We start from the raw sequence: 18,914 nt of genomic DNA, 5'->3' as shown, positions 1-18,914 counted from the left end.
TATTTTAACATTGAAGCCTATGGAGAAATCGCGTCCATCGGGTCCATCGCGTCGGTCGCGTCGTGTGCCTTAACATGGCACACGACGCGACCGACGCGATGGACCCGATTTCTCCATAGGCTTCAATGTTAAAATATTTTTAACATTGAAATCGCGTCGGTCGCGTCGGTCTTGTGCCATTATAATAGCACAAGATAAGATGGACTTGATTAAGTCCATCTTCACATAGTAATCAATGGGAAAGGGGCCAATATGGGCCATTTCTCATTGTATATGGCCCCGTCATGCCCCCACATTGTAAACGCCACCCCACTATTGACGCCAACCCGAAGCGTGGCGAGCGCAGCGAGCCCGCGAGGGGCGGCGGTGCGCGTCCTCCGACCTTTTCATACCCCTACTATCCACGTCGGCGTGGAGTTGAGAATAGAATAGTGTGGCGAGCGCAGCGAGCCACCGAGCCCGAAGCGTGGCGAGCGGACGTGGATACCTTCACAGGTATCCGCGTCCCCTCGCGGGCTTCACAGGTATCCACGTCCCCTCGCGGGGCTCGCTGCGCTCGCCACACTAGTCTATTCTCAACTCCACGCCGACGTGGATAGTAGGGGTATGAAAAGGTCGGAGGACGCGCACCGCCGCGCTCGCCACGCTTCGGGTTAGCGTCAATCGTGGGGTAGCGTTACCAATGAGGGGCCATTTCAACCATCAGGGGTGCTGAAATTGGGGTCTGGGGGCTATTTTACATTGAATCCTATGTAAAATCGGGTCCCAGGGACCATTTTACATTGGATCCAATGTAAAAATCGGATCGCATCGGTCGCATCGCATGCGATGCGACCGACGCGATTTTTCCGACACGACCATCGGTGTGGCCGTGCTAGGAAACAAGTACCATAAGATGCAATAAATATAGGCTTAGAAATTGGATATTATAGATTTCCATTCTCTTAAACTTATTTAGGTAAAAAATGTGATTCATAAATATATTTGTTCAAAATAAATCTAATTATATAAGGATTGTCCCCCCCCCCCCCCCCCCCCCAGGTGCGTCTTATTGATGCTGGCTTTATTTGGACTGAACCTCACTCGAAAAGGCTGAAACTGAAAATGACAATACAGAAGGAGGTAAGTGACCTCTAGTATTACAGGGATTCATTGTGAAATGTCGAATTGCAGAACAGCTGCCTGTTGTGCTACATGTCTGTAAGAATGTAAGAAGGACCCAGTATTGAAACGTAACATTATTCACTCTCCGATAGGTAATAAATGGAGCAATCCTGCAACAGGTCTTTGTTGTGGACTTTGTTGTTCAGGCGCAAATGTGTGATGATTGCCATAGAGTGGAAGCTAAGGATTTTTGGAAGGCTGTGGTCCAGGTCCGACAAAAGGTAAGGACTGCTGTACTGATGTTGTAATTTAACTACTATATTATTTACTTATTTAACAAAAATAAAAAGGGACTTGAAGACTGGAATTGAGAACCTTGAGCTAGATGTTTACTATTCTCTTCTAATAAAGGGCTTGATGTTCTGGATCATGGGAGAAGCTATTTTTTTTTTTTTGTGAGACAATGTAATATAATAAGGAGGTGGAGCGTAGCGTGGGCTAAGAATTCTGTCTGTGGAATTCTCAGCCTGACCCAAAGCAGTTCCTATGTAATTTATTCACTGCTTTCGCATGCGATTTTATAGGGTGCGATGCCATTTACTTTACTATACACTTCTATGCGATTTAGACACCCCCACACTATCCATGCCACCCTGAAGCGTGGCGAGCGGTGCCGTAACGCGTCCTCCCGACCTTTTCATAGTGGGGTTATGAAAAAGTCAGGAGGATGATGCACTCGCCACGCTTCGGGGTGGCGTGGATAGTGGGGGGGGGGGGGGGGGTGCCTCTCATTGCATCTCATAGAAGTGTATAGTAAAGTAAAATGGCATTGCACCCTATGAAATCGCATGCGATCGCATCGCACCGCCCAAAGGCAGAGAGCAGTGAATAAATTAAATCGGAAAATAGCATCGCATGCAAAAAACACATGCAATGCGATTTCCCTACAGTGCCGTATGTATGCAAATAGGGCACCCCGTGATAATACCGATTTCTGTAAGATAGTATACGTCGTAGTATGCAGAAAACGGGCTTGATAAGCAGGCCCCCCAAGTCTGTTGTAGTATATTGGGAAAGTTAGAACATTCATTAGTTTCTGATCTGCTTGACTGGCAAAAAGAACGTTTAGCTTTGACTGCTCATTTCCACACGTATTGAAATAGTTTTTTGGGATGATCTGTATGGATTAATATATTGCTCCAGCCCGCTACTCCCCATTTGGAAGAGCAGCTTGTATATCTGAATAGACTTAATTTAAAAGGTATCTCTGAAGATTGATGATACTGGCACAGTGTGGAGTTCTTGTTTTAAATCCTGTTTTCACTTTGTCTTCTTTGACAGGTTCTTCATAAGAAGACTTTCTACTATTTAGAGCAAATTATTTTAAAACACAGACTTCATCAGAATACCCTCCGTGTCAAAGAAATCAATGGTATGTACACATCCAGTATTTTCTGCACATCTTATATAGGATAAGGGGAAAGTGTAGGGAAGTGTGTGTGAAGTAATATTTATTATATATGCCAGCACACGAATGATCCTGATTGTGGTTTGTTTATTAAACATATCATTGTCACCTTATGGTAGACAGGGAGAGTGCTGTGATCAGACCATTGTTGCGGATGTGTCTGTTGCGATGCAACAACAGCAGATTTAAATAACTATAAGGCGGCATTCGTTGGCTAGCTATCGCTGTGCCATTTTGGTTTCCATGGCAAGAAATATGTTACCTATAAACAAAAGTAGCTAAGATAGGAAGCAAAGTAGCGCAAGGGGATGTAGTTCAGTGTCACTGTACTGAAGTGCCGTTCACCCCAATTATTTTCTAGTTATATGGAAAATAATACTATGAAATGTACATTGTGTTTTAATGGATATATAGTGTAAGATGTTGCACCCTGAGTTGCTGTTTGAGACTTGCAGGGGTGCCATGGGGTAATGGCCCAGTGCCAAAACAATTTATAGGCAGGACAACTGTTGGTGGCTGTCAATTATAGGGTGCAATTACATTTTTCATGCTTTTGTTTAAAGTGTGCAGGAGCTAATTCAATTGCTCTAAGTACCCATACCCTAGGCGGCACTTATCACAGATTTCTGCTCACAACGACGTAACATATGAGCAAAATCCCACGTATAGGACTTTCGGGATAGATGTGAGTGCCCTGCACAGGAGAAACCATATAATAATGCTAATACTGTGTGTTTGTGTGCGAGACCTCTCAACTTGCAACCAGCACTGGACAGGTCACCCAAAACAATTGAATAGCCCTGTCACTTTAGATACAGTATGTGCAATGAACAATTGAATGACCCCCAAAGAGTGGATAAACAGAAGCACAACTATGTCCATCACCACATAACAGACCCTAGGGAGGACAGGTGTACACAGTACCAATACTTAATTGAATAACTTTTGTTGCATTTCTTCGTAACAAATTTTTTGTCTTGGAGTGCATTGAAAATAAATGCTTATACTGTAGGGTGCTGTTATGTGAGAACGTTTTAGGAACCACTGCTGCAAGCATTTATTGAAGCAGAAAATTAAAGCTATTTGAGTCCTCTAAAGCTGGGTACGTGTTAGACTACATTGCAAATGATGCAATGTTGTCAATAGTTTTCCCTTGAACTTATGGACAAACGATATAGTGCATACACACTAAACAATTTTACAAACGACTACATTCAGGAGTATATTGGTCATTGAGGATATCCTCAGATTAAGCTGCATGTATAGACAAGAAGACGACACAAATGACCCACGGATGTGTGCATCGTTAATGATATAATGCGATCACACTGGACGATACACCCGAAAATGTGGTAATATGTTGTTAACGTGCAAATTGTTTAAAGGGTTGTCTAGTGTGTATGCACCTTAGTAAGAATGTGAATGGAAAATTAGATGTAAAGTAGACCTATTCAGAATGTCTTAATTATCATTTAGCAGATACATATTTATTTATTTACAGTTTCTTATATAGCGCAGCATATTCTGTTGCGCTTTACAATTTGACATTTTAAATATTTGAGCAACATTCAAGATGTGACATCTAAATTAAGGGGGGCTTGAAATCGCTGTCGTGCTCCCGCAGCCATCTCCCGATGGGGGAGATGGCTGCTAGGCCCTATTCAATGCTGTCTTCCCTGAAAGCATTGAACAAAGTTTCTCCGCAGAACGAGCCCGACATCACAAGCTGTCGGGCTCGTTCTGCCGAGAAAAGCCGGAAATAGGTGAGCTCCCGGCCGGAGCTGGTCTATTTCCGTCCTCAACTCGCGGCCACGCCCCCTTCTCGCCGCTCGGCGGCCGGGACATTGAATCCCGACCGCCGAGCTCCAGTCGAGCAAAGTGAGAACGGGACAGGGGCACGGCTGTCGAGCTTGCTCGACAGCCGTGCCCCTGACATTGAATACCCCCCTAAAGCTTGGTTATGAATTATAATAATGTTGTACACTTACAAGGAAAGAGGCAACTGCACTTAAAAGGTTAATAGTCCAAATATATATGTCTATGAATTCTAGTACAATATTTTCTAAGATACCATAAGCAGGGTATAAGATGGAAGTCCTCATTTAGGCCTTGTGGGGCCAGGTTATTAAGTCTATACATCAAACACACTTCCCTGCAGTATACAAATTCATCCATTAATGTCTAGACCACTGCGATAACATTCACCATTAATATGATCTGTTATGTTTTTCTATATTTGTATAAAGGCAATGGAGTTGAATATAACTTACAAACTCTTGCTTTATAGATGGGCTGGACTTTTATTACGCATCCAAACAGCATGCACTGAAGATGGTCGAGTTTCTCCAGTGCACGGTGCCCTGCAGGTACATTTTGTGTAATAATACCAGTTACTATCTACTATAAATCATCATAGTAGCAGTGTATGCACTTGTTTGACCTGTAAATGTTAGGATCTCCTGCCAGATTAACACGCCTTCAGGGAAGGTGGTGTTACAGTTTCCCAACAATAAATCTTATTATAATGTTACATTTTGCTTATGCCAGTGGTATGATGAAAAGCAGGCAAAGAACCATAGCATAAAATATTAGGGCAGCCATATATAAAACTAACTTCCAAGTCTAATTTGATGCATTAAGACAAAAATTCAGGCCGGGGGGTCTAGAATAACAGACCCATCTCCATCAGTCACATACTCCTGCTTGGAGTATCTGTTGAACACTGGGAAAGCTGTAGTAAGACCGGAAATAAGTAGGGGTGTATGTATTTCTTCTATCTGGTGTTGATACGATAACGTGGCATTTGAAATCCTGACGGATCATGATAAGCATTGTGGAAGTGTAAAAAAACCATCATGGAGAGTCCAGGGAGAATGTATAGATCTGGGGTAGCCAACTCCAGTCCTCGAGAGCTGCCAACAGTTAATGTTTTCCAGATCTCACAGAATCACAAGTGAAGTAATTAGCTCCACCTGTGGATATTTTAAAATGTGTCAGTGAGTAATGAGTGCACCTGTGCAGCAGCTAGGTTGTCTGGAAAATAACTGTTGGTAGCTCTCGGACTGGAGTTGGCTACCACTTGGATAGATTATTAGAAATGAGTAACGTCACAGGGCTTAGGCCACACTTTAGGGAGTCTGGCAGAGGTAGTTTATGACCTTTTTTTCAATAATTTAATTTGGCATTACATTGTGATTGGTGCATCAGCTAATGGTATTCTAATTTTTAGTTTCTCACTGCTTAGATACATTTTATAGTCTTCTAGCACCAGGTGTCAAAAGGTTCTATCTCCTCTGCTACTTGTGTGACTGAAAGGCAGGTATAGACAGAGCAGTGTTTGCAGACTAATCTTCACTATACAAGGGGCGATTACAGCCCCATTTCTAAGCGATGTATCTAAATCGCTTAGAAATTAAGCACAAATTGCTCCATGCGTATGGCCCCCGGGGACAGTGATTCGTGAGATCGGCTGACTAGATTTCTACTGCATGCATTATAAATCTAGTCATTGCAAGTATTCTCTCAATTGAGATCCCTGGCCGTGGCAGATCGCCCAGCACACCTCGCTGGTGCAGCACTGGGTGCTGAGTTGTCTGTGCTTAACTAGATTGCTCAGCACACTGCTCCCGTCGCCCCGTGTGTATGGGGCATTAGGGCTAAAGAACCAAATGTTTAGACTTAGCAAAGCCCTACAGGCAAAGAACATTCTTAAATGTTGAAGAGCTCCTCATAGTCACCCTATAATAAAAGAATGGGTACCCAGAAGGCAGCAAATGTGAGCAATTCAGTAACAGGAAAGCTAGTGACTCGATGACTGAGCTGAGAAATGTGGGCAGGCAAGCTGGAGAAATTACTGATGTAACTCCTATTTAGGGAGATCCTAAACTGTCTTGATCTGATGTCATTCTGCATGTGTGTAAGCCCCTCACAGCTGTCAGGGCAGTCAGGTGACAGGGTTTCTACCTAATCTTTCACAAATGGGTCAGTTGCAGGATGTTAGGTGGGTTGTGCAGTACTGTGGACAGATAATCAGTGGTTGCATATAACATAAGGTGCCCATAAACGGTACAATTATTGTATGCAATTTGGACTAGATTGCATCACATTGCATTGCAAAACATATGTAATGCGATGCAATCTAGTCCAAATTGCATACAATAATTGTATTGTGTATGGGCACCTTTAGGCCTAGGCGTCCTCAGCAGCCGGTTCTCTGCTCCACGTTCATAATTCCGCAGGGGCGTGGCACACCAGGGAGAGTAATTGCCAGCGATCCAAAGATGCAGCTCCTGTGCCACAAATCCACCTCCCCAAGATTATGGCGTCTCAATGTGTTAAGTACTGTGTTTAACCACCAAATTGGGGTTAACATCCAATTGGGGGTGCGGTGTGGCTGGGTGGCTCTGAGCTGGCACATTATTACATTCTATCTAACACTTTTTGTTTCTGACTAATAATCTCATCATTTACACTATTCCTTTAATATTTTGATTTCATCTATCACTTTCGTATCACTTTTTGTACATAGCTCTTATTAACACTTTACTTTTTTTCACTGATGCGCTGCTCTGGGCTTTCTGGTTTATGCTTATTCATTATCTATCTATCTATCTATCTATCTATCTATCTATCTATCTATCTATCTATCTATCTATCTAATCTATCTATATTACCCATGAATTTGCAAATAAATTTCCAGGATCTCTGACTCCTTCTATGATGTGTTATTTTAATCTGGTTACTGATATCATTCAGTGTGCTGGGGGAAACAATGTGTCCTTTCTTACTCCGTATTCCCCGCACCTGAGTGATATCACTACACTGAGCGTCTACCAGTATGTGCAACTGATTATTGCGCTTTATTATTTTCTTTTTTCCCCCATTGTAATTAGTACAAGGTTAGTAGCTGAAATGTGTTTTGTTTCTAGTATTAAGATGACGGCTTGCCCGAATCTTCACTGTAAAGTAGGCAATCACTGCGACAGACATTATGTAACCGGAAGATGGTGCCACCTGTCTGATGGAACATGTGTTTTTTAATTTGGAAGCATAGCAAAAATATGAAAGCAGCATCTGCCACTTCACTTCTTAGGAGCTGTCACTTGTAAGGACGCTAATTACATGACGACATGGCTTTATTCAGTGCTTTACACACTGGCCTGAGGCAGCATGCCAAGCGCTGGGTTACACTTTGCTGCTTATAGTGTTCTGTGCTCTACCCCTACTGTTCTGTATGTACGGCTCTATGGAAGCCTTGCCATATAAATGAGCTAGAACATTAGACCCTAAGAACGGGTATATCTGTCAGGTTGTAGAAATATAAAGAGAAACATCATGATTTCTATATTAATTTGTAGGTTTTCTTTGTAAATCACCAAATAATAAGTGACAACAGCAACTTGAATATCACAAAATCATGTCGTCAGTAAAGTTCAAGGGCAATCTAGGAAGAATTTATTTGAAAACTCATTTAGTAAATCACTGTGGAAATTTTAAACCCCATGTAAAGGCCCTCATACACAAAGGGATTTGCTTGCGATTTGGGCTCTTTCCATGTGATTGTGGCGATCAGTTGCAAGAAAAGCATCCAAATGGTATTTTTATGCAGGTCTGAAGTGATGCGCGTTTCCCTGTGCATTGCACTGAGCCTGCAAGTCACATTGGCTGCAGAGACGATCTGTTGGATCGCATCTGAGCAGGGCAGATTTGACTGGGATCGCATGAGATATAGATTGTAAGCTTGCGAGCATGGCCCTCCTACCTCTATCGGTTTGTTTCTACCCAGTTTGTTTTATCACTGTTGCTTCCAATTGTAAAACAGAACATGCTGCACTATATAAGAAACTGCAAATAAATAATAAATATTTTGTATGAAAGGGCCGCATGCAATCCATCGGGCAGGTCAAGGGGCGGGCGGTAGTGGGGAGAAGTCGCATAACTGTATGGGCACCTTAAGAAATAAATAAAACAAATACAGCGGTCTATGTTGATACAGAGCTATTTCGATTTGTTCCATAGGAGCTTTCAACATATGTGCCCTGCCTGTAGAAACCCTATATAAATTAATGAATAAAAACAACATTAAGTGGTGCTGAAAAAAAGCTTGCTCAAATCTTCAACTAAATAGCACCTACTCCCGCATACTTTATTAAGGGTAGAAGTAAGGAGATTCCCTGCACTCTTCACTTTTGCCTATAAAATTTACTTACATTGGATGATCAATTACTGGTTTGAGGTAGCAATATGGTTAAAAAAGGGGCAGACTAGATTGGCCAAAGGGTTCTGATCTGCCATCAAATTCTATGGTTCTATGCTAAATGTTGACCAGATAGACTTTTGTTCACAGTTGAGCTTGTTTACAGCAAGGAATTTTGAACACTAAAGGCCCCCATACACTAGCCGATTTTGGTCAGATTTCGTCCAGATCAGTCGGATCTGGCAGAAATCGGACCAAAATCGCCTAGTTTTGATGTCCCCCTCAGATCCGATGCGCGGTCCCGTGCGCATCGGATCTGCGTCGGGTGGTCGGACCTGCTGCACGTCCGACCACCCGACTTGGGACCTAGTGGGGCGGCGCGGCGGTGGAGGGAGCAGGGGGGGCTGGGGACGCTGCGGGGGACACAGGCGGCATAGAGCCGGGCAGGGGGAGCCGGGAGCTGTCAGTACTGAATAAAAAAAAAAAGCCCATACAATGAATGGGCGGCCTGTGATTGGCTGAGCGCTCTCTCAGCCAGTCATCAATTGGCTGAGAGAGCGCTCAGCCAATCACAGGCTGCCCATTCATTGTATAGGCTTTTTTTTCTAGCACAGCTCCCGGCTCCCTCTGCCCGGCTCTATGCCGCCTATGTCCCCCGAAGCGTCCCCAGCCCCCCCTGCTCCCACCAGCAGCTCTGCTCTGTAGCCCCCCCCCCCCCCCCCTGCTCCCCGGGTTTTTTACATGTGATAAATCGAGACGATTTATCACATGTAAAAAATGGCACATCAAGTGCCAATCTAATCAAGCTCCCCCGGGGAGCAGCCGGGGAAGCTCAGGGGGAAGTCGGGGGCGACTTGTCCTAAGGACAAGTCGCCCTAGTGTATGGGGGCCTTAACGGTTTATAGGAATCAATCCATTTAACAAAATAAATCCTTAGGGCTTTGCATTGAGTAAGCCAAGCGTGTGTTTAAAAATGCTAGAAAACTGTCAACTATTATGTATTGTAAACAATTACAAAGAAATCACAGGACAGGAACACTGAGGCGCTCACAATGTGGTAACAGTGCCTTGGTTTCGTTTCTTCTTATATGAACCAGATCACTCAAACATAAAAAAGAAAAGGGTAAACAATAGTGTCATAATGTAATGTATTATATAGGGAATATAGTCATAAATCCAAAAACTCCTACCCCAAAGTGTGGTCTACTAATTAGAGTAGACTAGATTCGCAGGGGGTCTCAGCCCAGTGGCTTCTTCAACGTAGTCGTCTTAATGAACTCCTAATAGGTGATAGAGACATAAAGAACAAAAAGCCTTATAGTGTAAAAAAACTTTAATATTGACCATAAAACAAAACAATAAAATTCCATAAAAACATCCAGAGATACAGGGAGTATTGTGGACTCTCACCCTTTTGTTTAGTCCCCAATAAAGGGTGCTAAAATCTCACAGATGGATGTAAATAAACAGGCATCCTTATCCAAAGTTCAGAGGCAGTGATGTTCCAAACATGTCCCAGAGACATTCCTCCTCCTTTGCCAATGCGTTCCGATGCCAAAGTATTTTCATTTTAGGTTTGGCGTACTTGTTCGGCCTTATTTTTGTTTCTGTAGTACATTGATTGCAAATATGTTGCTGTTTTCATCCTCATTACAGAAAATGGTACTTGTGTAATAGCACGGTGCCTGGCTATGCTACGTTTTCAGTGTAGGCTAAGCTACGCTGTCAGCGTAGCCCAAAGGCTGCCTAGTGTAGTTAGGATACTGACTCTGTGGCAGCCCAATGGCTGCCTAGCGTTGTGACAGCCCAGCGGCTGCCTAGCGTAGTTAGCGTAGTGACTTCGTGGCAGCCCGGCTCTGTCCCTGGCAAGCCTAGTGAGCACCTCACACAGCGCCGGTAACCACCAGATCCCCTGCGCTGGCAGACGACGAGCGGAGAGGTTATCATGTGGGAGCCGGCGGAGAGGCGCTCCATCTGTCTGAAATGCAGGAGCGTCTCAGAAATGATTGCGGCACAGTACTGCAACCCTGCCCGTGTCCGCTTCAGGGAGATGGGGGTTTGGTAGCACGTGCTTCTCATGCATGGGGGGGATGCGGGCGCAATGTGTCTCATGCACAATAAAGGAGGCATTTGCCAGTGCTCCATGTTACATACTGGCAAATGCCTACTTTTCAAACCCCCACTATCCATTTCATAAAGTGTGGCGAGCGCAGCGAGCCACCGAGCCCGAAGTATGGCGAGCAGACACGGAATACAGGTAAAGTAAACTGTGTCCCCTCGCGGGAAGCGTGCCGAGCACAGTGGAATACATGTAAAGTAATCCGTGTCCCCTCGCGGGGCTCGCTGCATTTGCCTCACTTCCGGCTCGGTGGCTCGCTTTATAAGATAAACTCAACGCCGACGTCGATAGTGGGGGTATGAATAGGTTGGGGGGGGACGCGTAACGCGACCCCCTCACTGGGCTCGCTGTGCTCTCCACGCTTCCGGCTGGCGTGGATAGTGGGGGTGTTTCAGGAACACATTCACACCTGCCATATCATACATCTGAGACAGTAATGACGACGTGTGTTAACTGGTAACTGGATAACAATGAAATAACAAGACAAAGAAAATAATAAACGTTATTCTTCAGTTTCTGCATTCACGGAAACTGCAACTGAAGTTGACGCAGTTGTGTCTACACCTGTGTTGTCTGCTTTGTCAGCCTTTGGGAGACGAGTTAGGGCATATAGAATACGCTGGAAAGCGGTTTCTGCGCCGACAGTTTTTCGACAAATAAATTCCTGAAGATAGGAGTCCAGATTTTTGCGCGCAGTGCACCTTTGCCTTTTGTTACACCACTTACAAGATCCCCAGAGGAGTTTGATGTTTTGGGTATGAACCCCAGTCTCCGGATCAACAAAATTATACCTTATGGTTTACCCGTGTGTGGTAATGCACGCCAGCAATCAGAATATATAGTCATCCCCGGTTCTATATATTTGTTGGTGGTGGACATCAGGGTGCTAGTGTCACGTCTGTCCACAGGCGTTACGAAACACTCACCGCTGTCTCGGGATAAGCCTCCAAACCAGCACTGTTGAGGCAGCACGCGTCCGACATGACTTTTTCTCTGGACAAAGAGACTCTCGTCCACCTCAACTATTTACCGCCAATCCGGCATTGGGGCTACGACATTAAATCCATGGTGCAGGCCTCCCGCATAAGGTTATTATACAGCACGGTGGTTTTGTTCAACTTTAGTTGTCGTTCACAAAAAGATATGCTTGTGATCTCCTCTGACCATGAAAATATAAAACAAATGAGGGTAAGAAATGGAATACGACAGCCCGGAAACCAATGTGCCACACGGAGACTGACCTTCTTTCGGCATGTTTAATGTGGCAGTGCCACATACACTCCTTCATACTCAAGCGCATTTTGTGGCCATTAAGACAGGTTTGTGTCAGTGGCAGCAAATGGTGCTGTTGTAAAAATGCCACCGACGACTCCTTTGTTATACATTGTGAGAGGTTCTGCAGCCATACCAAATTAACAAGGAGCTTATACGAGCGTCAGAAATAATACAGCCGCAGTCACTTCACCTCTGACTGACTACGGTAACTGCGTAACGCTGACTGTCTACGCTGGCCGTGGGGACACTACGCTGAATCTGATAGGGCCACGCGAACACTACGCTGGCCGCGGCTTCCCTAATTAAAAAAAACCCACCCTTGCCATCCCGCATATTTACTTACATGCGTGGTGTGGCCGGGAGCTGGGCGGGTAGGCTGATTGAGCTAGGCTGATAGTGCCAGGGCGGGCGGGCCCAGGACGGAGACGCTGATAGTGCAAGGGCGGGCGGGCCCAGGACAGAGGCGCTGATAGTGCCAGGGCGGGGGGGCGAGCCCAGGTCACCCGCCCAGGACAGAGGCGTGCTGTTTGGCCTGCGTAGCGTGACCTCTGATGTCGTCACACTGGAAACATCAATCCCGGGATTGAAATCCCACCGTTTTGGTGGCCAAATCCTGGGATCCAGCCGAATTTGGGATTGGCCACACTATTTACAAATAATGTGACCACCTCTTGAAGCCAACTGCTTCAATACGATCACATTTTTGTATGCATGAGCTGTATGAAAATGCTGGTATTACTCACTGCAAATTGATATTTATCCAGCTCTACTATGATCCCTTTTTAGATACTGAAGAGTGTAATACTGCTTTCACATTGCAGAAATGGGTAATGACACAGTATTCTTAAATGAGACTTTAAAACGGGTCTAAGCCTTGATTGCACATTGCAGGTGAAAACCGTTTTAAAAATCATTTAATACCATTCAAACATTCAACCCGTTTAACCCCCAAGGGACACGTTTCAAGCCATTGAAATAGAGCTGTTTAAACTGCCAAAAAAACGGCTTTGAAACGTGTAGGACTCTGCTTTTTAACCGTGTTGAAATGCCGGTTATCTTTAACCGGTAAATCAACTCTGGCACTTTCACATTGCAGCCTTAAACGTTTTAAAATGGAAAAAAAACGGCAATATACCGTTTTAAAAGTGCGATGTGAAAGGGGTATAAATTTCCTACATAATTTTTTTTTTTTTCTCTTTTAGATTTTACTCTTCATAAGGCATTAAATATACAATATACTGTTACTTTGTAGTCTATACAGTTCATTTAACATAGACTGAAAGCTAAATGTGTAAACAAGGTGTTGGGTGATTGATCTTTGGTTAATCGAATAAACAAAGGCACCAGTAGAATTATTGTTTTATTTATTCTGCTGGTGATGGTTCCTTAGGCTTAACAACTAAAAACTAACATGGTCTTCCTTTGTAGATCAAAAACTTCCCAGCGTCTCATCTCTCACGATGTCCATACAAATGCCTACAATTACAAAAGTACCTATTCTATGGAAATTGTCCCAATATGCAAGGTCAGTTGTAAGAAATTTAGTTTATATGACATTTATGTTGGTGAAGGCTTGGAGTTTGTTTTCACTTAATTTTTTTTTTTTTTGTTCTGCATATCATTTGTGTTACATCAGAGTTTCTCAAACTTTGCTGTTGCATTCCAGGTTTTAAGGATATCCATGCTTGAGTCCAGATGTTGAAGTTAAATTGACTGAGGTGTTAATTAAGTCACCTGTTCTCAAGCATGTTATACCTGGACTGTGATTGCTGTGTTGGGGAAACTGTTATATCATTATTATTATTATCATTATTATTATTATTATTATTATTATTATTACAGTGCATTAAGGGCTCCCTAACATATGGTCACTCCATTGTGGTTTGATTTGATTGCTTTCAATACATCTGAGAATTGAATTGGCTTTGCGATCATTCCTCCACATGCCAGCCCATAACATTCTCTCATACTGTGATGCAGATTACAGTGCCATGTTCCCAATAAGTTATTGTTAGGCTAAAGCTCTTTCTTTAGGTTACCAGCGACCAGTGAAAGGCTAATTTCACCTGGTAAGAGGGTCTCGTTAAAAAAGACTTTAGTTCCTTTCCTTTGCTATTGGCATTCCACAATTTACAGTCAGTCGGAGAAGCACATTCAAGTGTACTGGGAACTGTAGGTCTATGGAGCCTGATGTATCAGTCCAAGTCACTGAATGCCTTTTTGCAGTGGATGTCATCTGGCCACCTCTGAATATCTCAAAAACGATTTAAGTATATTGCCACCAACCAATAGTAGTTCAAACCTGAGAGCTCTGTAACTGTTAAGTTCCACAATCCTACCCCATAAGCTCCCTGCCTGACTCCGAAATGTCCTTTTCCCCATGTTCAATCGGTCTCAAAACCATGTTACAGCTGTGAGGCTGCTCTTCCTCAATACACATTCATCGACTGTACAACTGCTCGGTCAGTCCCTCCATGGGTTACTTGTATTTAGGATGGCCAGTCCCGGGACAGGTGGTATTTCATACCCTACCACCTACTATGGCGTGGCGGGAGAATATAATAGTGATCCGAGCGCAGAAAAGAATAGCGATACCGACCTATGTCGACAGACACCCAAAAACCATAAAAAACTCATGTCGACCTTCTGACCCTGTCGACCAACAGTGGTCGATCTTTTGACTGCAGACCTAGACATTGTATATCTAATACTAGGTGATTCATCGTACCCTACGGGCGCTCTTCACACCGGCGTAAGGGGCTGCGCCCCCTTAATTTGTGAACGTTTGTATATGAGAAATATGGTTAGAATTGTATGACAGATGCCTGTATTGCAACTTGAGTTATAGGTGAAATGTGTTAAATAGAGAGCATATGATGTGGAAGGGGGTGTGCATTGTTTTGTTTAATTAAAAAGCAGTTACAGAGTAAGATTTACATTGATAGTGTGGAGGGTACAGTGACATTTGTGGGTCTGTGCGTGTGTGTGTGTGTGCAATAGTATAGTAGGGTGTTTTTGAGTCAGCGGCTCCCCACTGACTGAGGTCACACCACAGGAAAACAGGAGGCTGGGTAGTGATAGGGGTGTGTGGGCATACGGGGGACTAAAGAGGAGGGTGGTAGACACAGTGCAGCTTCTGCCAGTGGGTGAGGGTCCAGCGTGGCAGTACAGGACGGTGGCCCTGAGTCAGTGTCTACTCCTACTGGGTGGGAGTTAGGGTGCATGAGAGCAGGAGGCTGGGCTATGAGGCATGATAGGGGTATGTGGGCAACACAGCGTCAGCGACTCCCCAGTGGTGGTTCAGGAGAGCAGGAAGCTGGGTAGTGATAGGGGTGTGTGGGCATACAGGGGACTAAAGAGGGGAGCAGGGGTGCCGTGAATTGTGGGAGGGGTGCGGGGGGTGCCGTGAATCGAGGTAGGGGGCAGAATTGCGGGAGGGGGGGCGCAGGTGTCGGTGAATCTCGGGAGGGGGCGGGGGGCCGCAAAGCGTAGGAGTGGGGTGTGAATCGCGCAAGGGGGGTGTTGCGAATTGCTGGAGGGGGGGGGCACGGGGGGTTGCAGCGAATTGCAGGAGGGGGGGTCACGGGGGCAGGGGGGTTGCAGCGAATCGCAGGAGGGGGGGTTGAGGGGGCAAGGGGGTTGCCGCGAATCACAGGAGGGAGGGCGCGGGGGGTTGCCGCGAATCGCGGGAGGGGTGGGGCGCGGGGGGTTGCCGCGAATCGCGGGAGGGGTGGGGCGTGGGGGGTTGCCGCGAATCGTGGGAGGGGGGGGGGTGCCGCGAATCGCCACAAGAAAAAATCAACACAGAAAGGTCAACACATGTAAATGTTGACATAAGGGTGGCATTTCATTGGTGTCCATGTCGACACACGAGAATGAATATGAGAACATTCAAAAATTGAAAAATAAATCTCAAAATCTCATGTCAACCTTTTTCATTGTCGACCATAGCCATGGGGAGGGGTTTTGCCGCGAATCGCGGGAGGGGGGGTCGCGGGGGTGCCGTGAATTGCGGGAGGGGGGTCGCGGGGGTGTGTATGTGTGTGTATGTGTTTTGCCGCGAATTGCGGGAGGGGGGGGTCGCGGGGGGGTGCTGCGAATCGCGGGAGGGGGGGCGCGAATCGTGGGTGGGGCGGCGCTCACCTGGGGCAGTGTCTTTGCTGGGCAACATGGGGAGGCAGAGGATGTCTGGCATTGTGGGCTCACTGGGCTGGTTCTCTGTCATGTGAGTCAGTCACATACCTCCCAACATGACCCTCTCCAGGAGGGACACATTGCTCTGTTTCTGGACTTCCCTCATAATGTATGATTGCCATCACCTGTTTCACACAGTAACAGAAGAACACAAGCTAAAGGTAGATGGTGACATTGTAGACAGTGACAGGGTCGACATGAGTTTTTCGTGATTTTTTTTTTGCATTAACTTCATACTTTACCATTTCAGTGAACATAGAGGGAGAATAAGTGTGCCATGCATAGCAAGGCACCATGCCCAAAGCTTGGAAAGGGGATACTGTACACATATATGGTGCCCATATCGACCTATGTCAGGGGTGGGGAACCTCAGGCCCGTTCTGAGTGGCCTGCCCGGTGGCTTTGCCGGGAGTCAAGTACAAGGGAATTTATCGAAAAAAGGTCGGTATTTCTCGCGAGATTCCTCTTAATCAGCAGCAGCCAGAGACTGTCAGTCCTATTCAGCGGCAGCCGCTCGAGTGTGGGACGGCTGCAGCAGGACAATTTGTAAGAGATATTTTTACATATGGCCCCCAAAGGATTTTTTCCCTATACAAACAGCCCCTGGCACAAAAAAAGTTCCCCACCCCTGACCTATGTTGACTGACACCAAAACAAACGTAAAAAACTCTTGCGGACATGGTCACTGTGGACGATGTTACTGTCGTTCTAGACACCGACGACTATTTTTAGGTGTCTAACTAGATGCGTTTAACCATTAGTGGTCGACCACGTGACTGTTGATGCTTATAAAGCTGTAGGAAGCTCCCATTTCGCTGGAAGAGATAGAGCTCACTATTAAATCTTTAAAAAATTCATCAGCACCAGGCCCAGATGGCTTTTCGGCCATATATTATAAAACATTCAGCAAAATACTAGCCCCTAATTTAAAAACTCTGTTCGATTCCATTGGGGATGGACACCCCTTGGACCAGGCTACAACAGCCGCAGAGATAATAGTGATCCCAAAACCAAATAGAGATCATACCCTTTGTAGTAATTATCGGCCAATATCACTGTTAAATTCGGACCTTAAATTATATGCGAAAATCTTAGCAAATCGCCTATCAAAGGTTGCTCCCGCCATTGTCCACCCAGACCAGGTCGGGTTTATTCCAGCGAGACAGGCCTTTGAAAATAGTAGAAGAGTTATTGATACAATACAGGCCATTCATAATTCTAAGATACCGGCCCTACTAATGAGCCTAGATGCAGAAAAGGCCTTTGACAGGGTCTCATGGTCTTATATTTATCAGATCCTTCAGAAATATGGAATCGGCGGAAGATTCTTGACAGGCATCCAAGCATTTATATAAAACACCTTCAGCAGTAGTCAGCCTCAACGGGATCAAATCGACCACAATAATGATAAACAATGGGACCAGGCAGGGATGCCCGCTCTCGCCTCTTGTTTTTGCCCTCATAGTGGAGCCTTTGGCGGCCAAGATAAGAAACGAGAGCGAAATAGGAGGAATAACAATCGGGAGGGAAACATATAAAACGGCTATGTACGCCGATGATATACTCCTTACGATATCTGACCCGGTAGTCTCGACATGTAAGCTGTTCGAGACAATCCAATAATTTAGTAGAATATCAAACTTCAAAATTAATGCAGAAAAAACTGAGGTCTTGGACTTTTACCTCGCACCGGATGAGAAAGGGAGTATATCACTGGCATATCCATTAAAATGGAAGAAAGCACAGTTAAAATATTTAGGAATAAATATCACTAAAAATTATAACCAACTGTATAATGCAAACTTCCCAAAAATAATAAATGAAATTACAAATGATATTAAGGGATGGTCAAAGCTGTTTATATCATGGACAGGAAGAGCTAATGCCCTAAAAATGAATATACTACCGAGAATGCTGTATTTATTTCAAGCACTGCCCATAAGAATCCCTGTGGGGATATTCAAAAATTTACACAGCATCTTCACCCGATTCTTATGGGCAGGGAAAAAAGCCAGGGTGCGCCTTAAAACCTTGCAATTAGGCACAAAAGAGGGGGGACTTGGTGTCCCGAATTTAAAAAATTACTACTACGCGGCACAAGGTGCTCAAATGATTATGTGGCACTCTAGTCCCGAAACCCGGAGATGGGTGCAGCTGGAGTCGGAATTACTCCAGCTGCATTCCATCTCATCACTACTATGGCAGACCAAAAAAGAGAGACCAAAAGAGGTTAAGAACTGTCCAACTATTATGCTCACATTGTCAATATGGGATCAATTAAATAAGGAACAGAACCTGACCCCCTCCCCATCTAATTTGATCCCAATGTGGGACAATCCAAAATTACCAGTTACCAAAGAAACAAACTTTAAAAAAAATTGGGCAAAAACTGGAATCTTATTTATTAACGAATTAAACACCGCGGGGGGATTCCCATCCTTTGAGGACCTTATAGAAAAATATGATATAACACCTAAAGCCTATTTTCAATATTTACAAATACGCAGCTTTTACGGGAAAACCAGAAAAGAACAGAACAAAAATATAATAGAAAGTCT

At 44.7% G+C, this 18,914-nt stretch overlaps 1 protein-coding gene across 4 annotated transcripts in view; it reads left to right on the top strand.

The window, feature by feature from the left end:
- Positions 1–18,914, top strand: part of NMD3 (NMD3 ribosome export adaptor) — a 68,795-nt gene that overhangs the window by 12,906 nt on the left and 36,975 nt on the right. For all 4 annotated transcript variants that reach the window (XM_083177844.1, XM_083177841.1, XM_083177843.1 and 1 more), the window contains exons 5-9: positions 1,042–1,122; positions 1,257–1,385; positions 2,446–2,536; positions 4,860–4,938; positions 13,591–13,687. In XM_083177844.1, the coding sequence (XP_083033970.1) occupies positions 1,042–1,122; positions 1,257–1,385; positions 2,446–2,536; positions 4,860–4,938; positions 13,591–13,687 (477 nt within the window). The remainder of the gene's footprint in view (positions 1–1,041; positions 1,123–1,256; positions 1,386–2,445; positions 2,537–4,859; positions 4,939–13,590; positions 13,688–18,914) is intronic.

This window comes from Crinia signifera, chromosome 3 (genome assembly GCF_055691185.1).
Source record: "Crinia signifera chromosome 3, ASM5569118v1, whole genome shotgun sequence".
In the NCBI taxonomy this organism is placed as follows: Eukaryota; Metazoa; Chordata; class Amphibia; order Anura; family Myobatrachidae; genus Crinia; species Crinia signifera.
The sequence above is the reverse complement of the archived record's forward strand: the minus strand, read 5'-3'. Positions and strand labels throughout refer to the sequence as shown.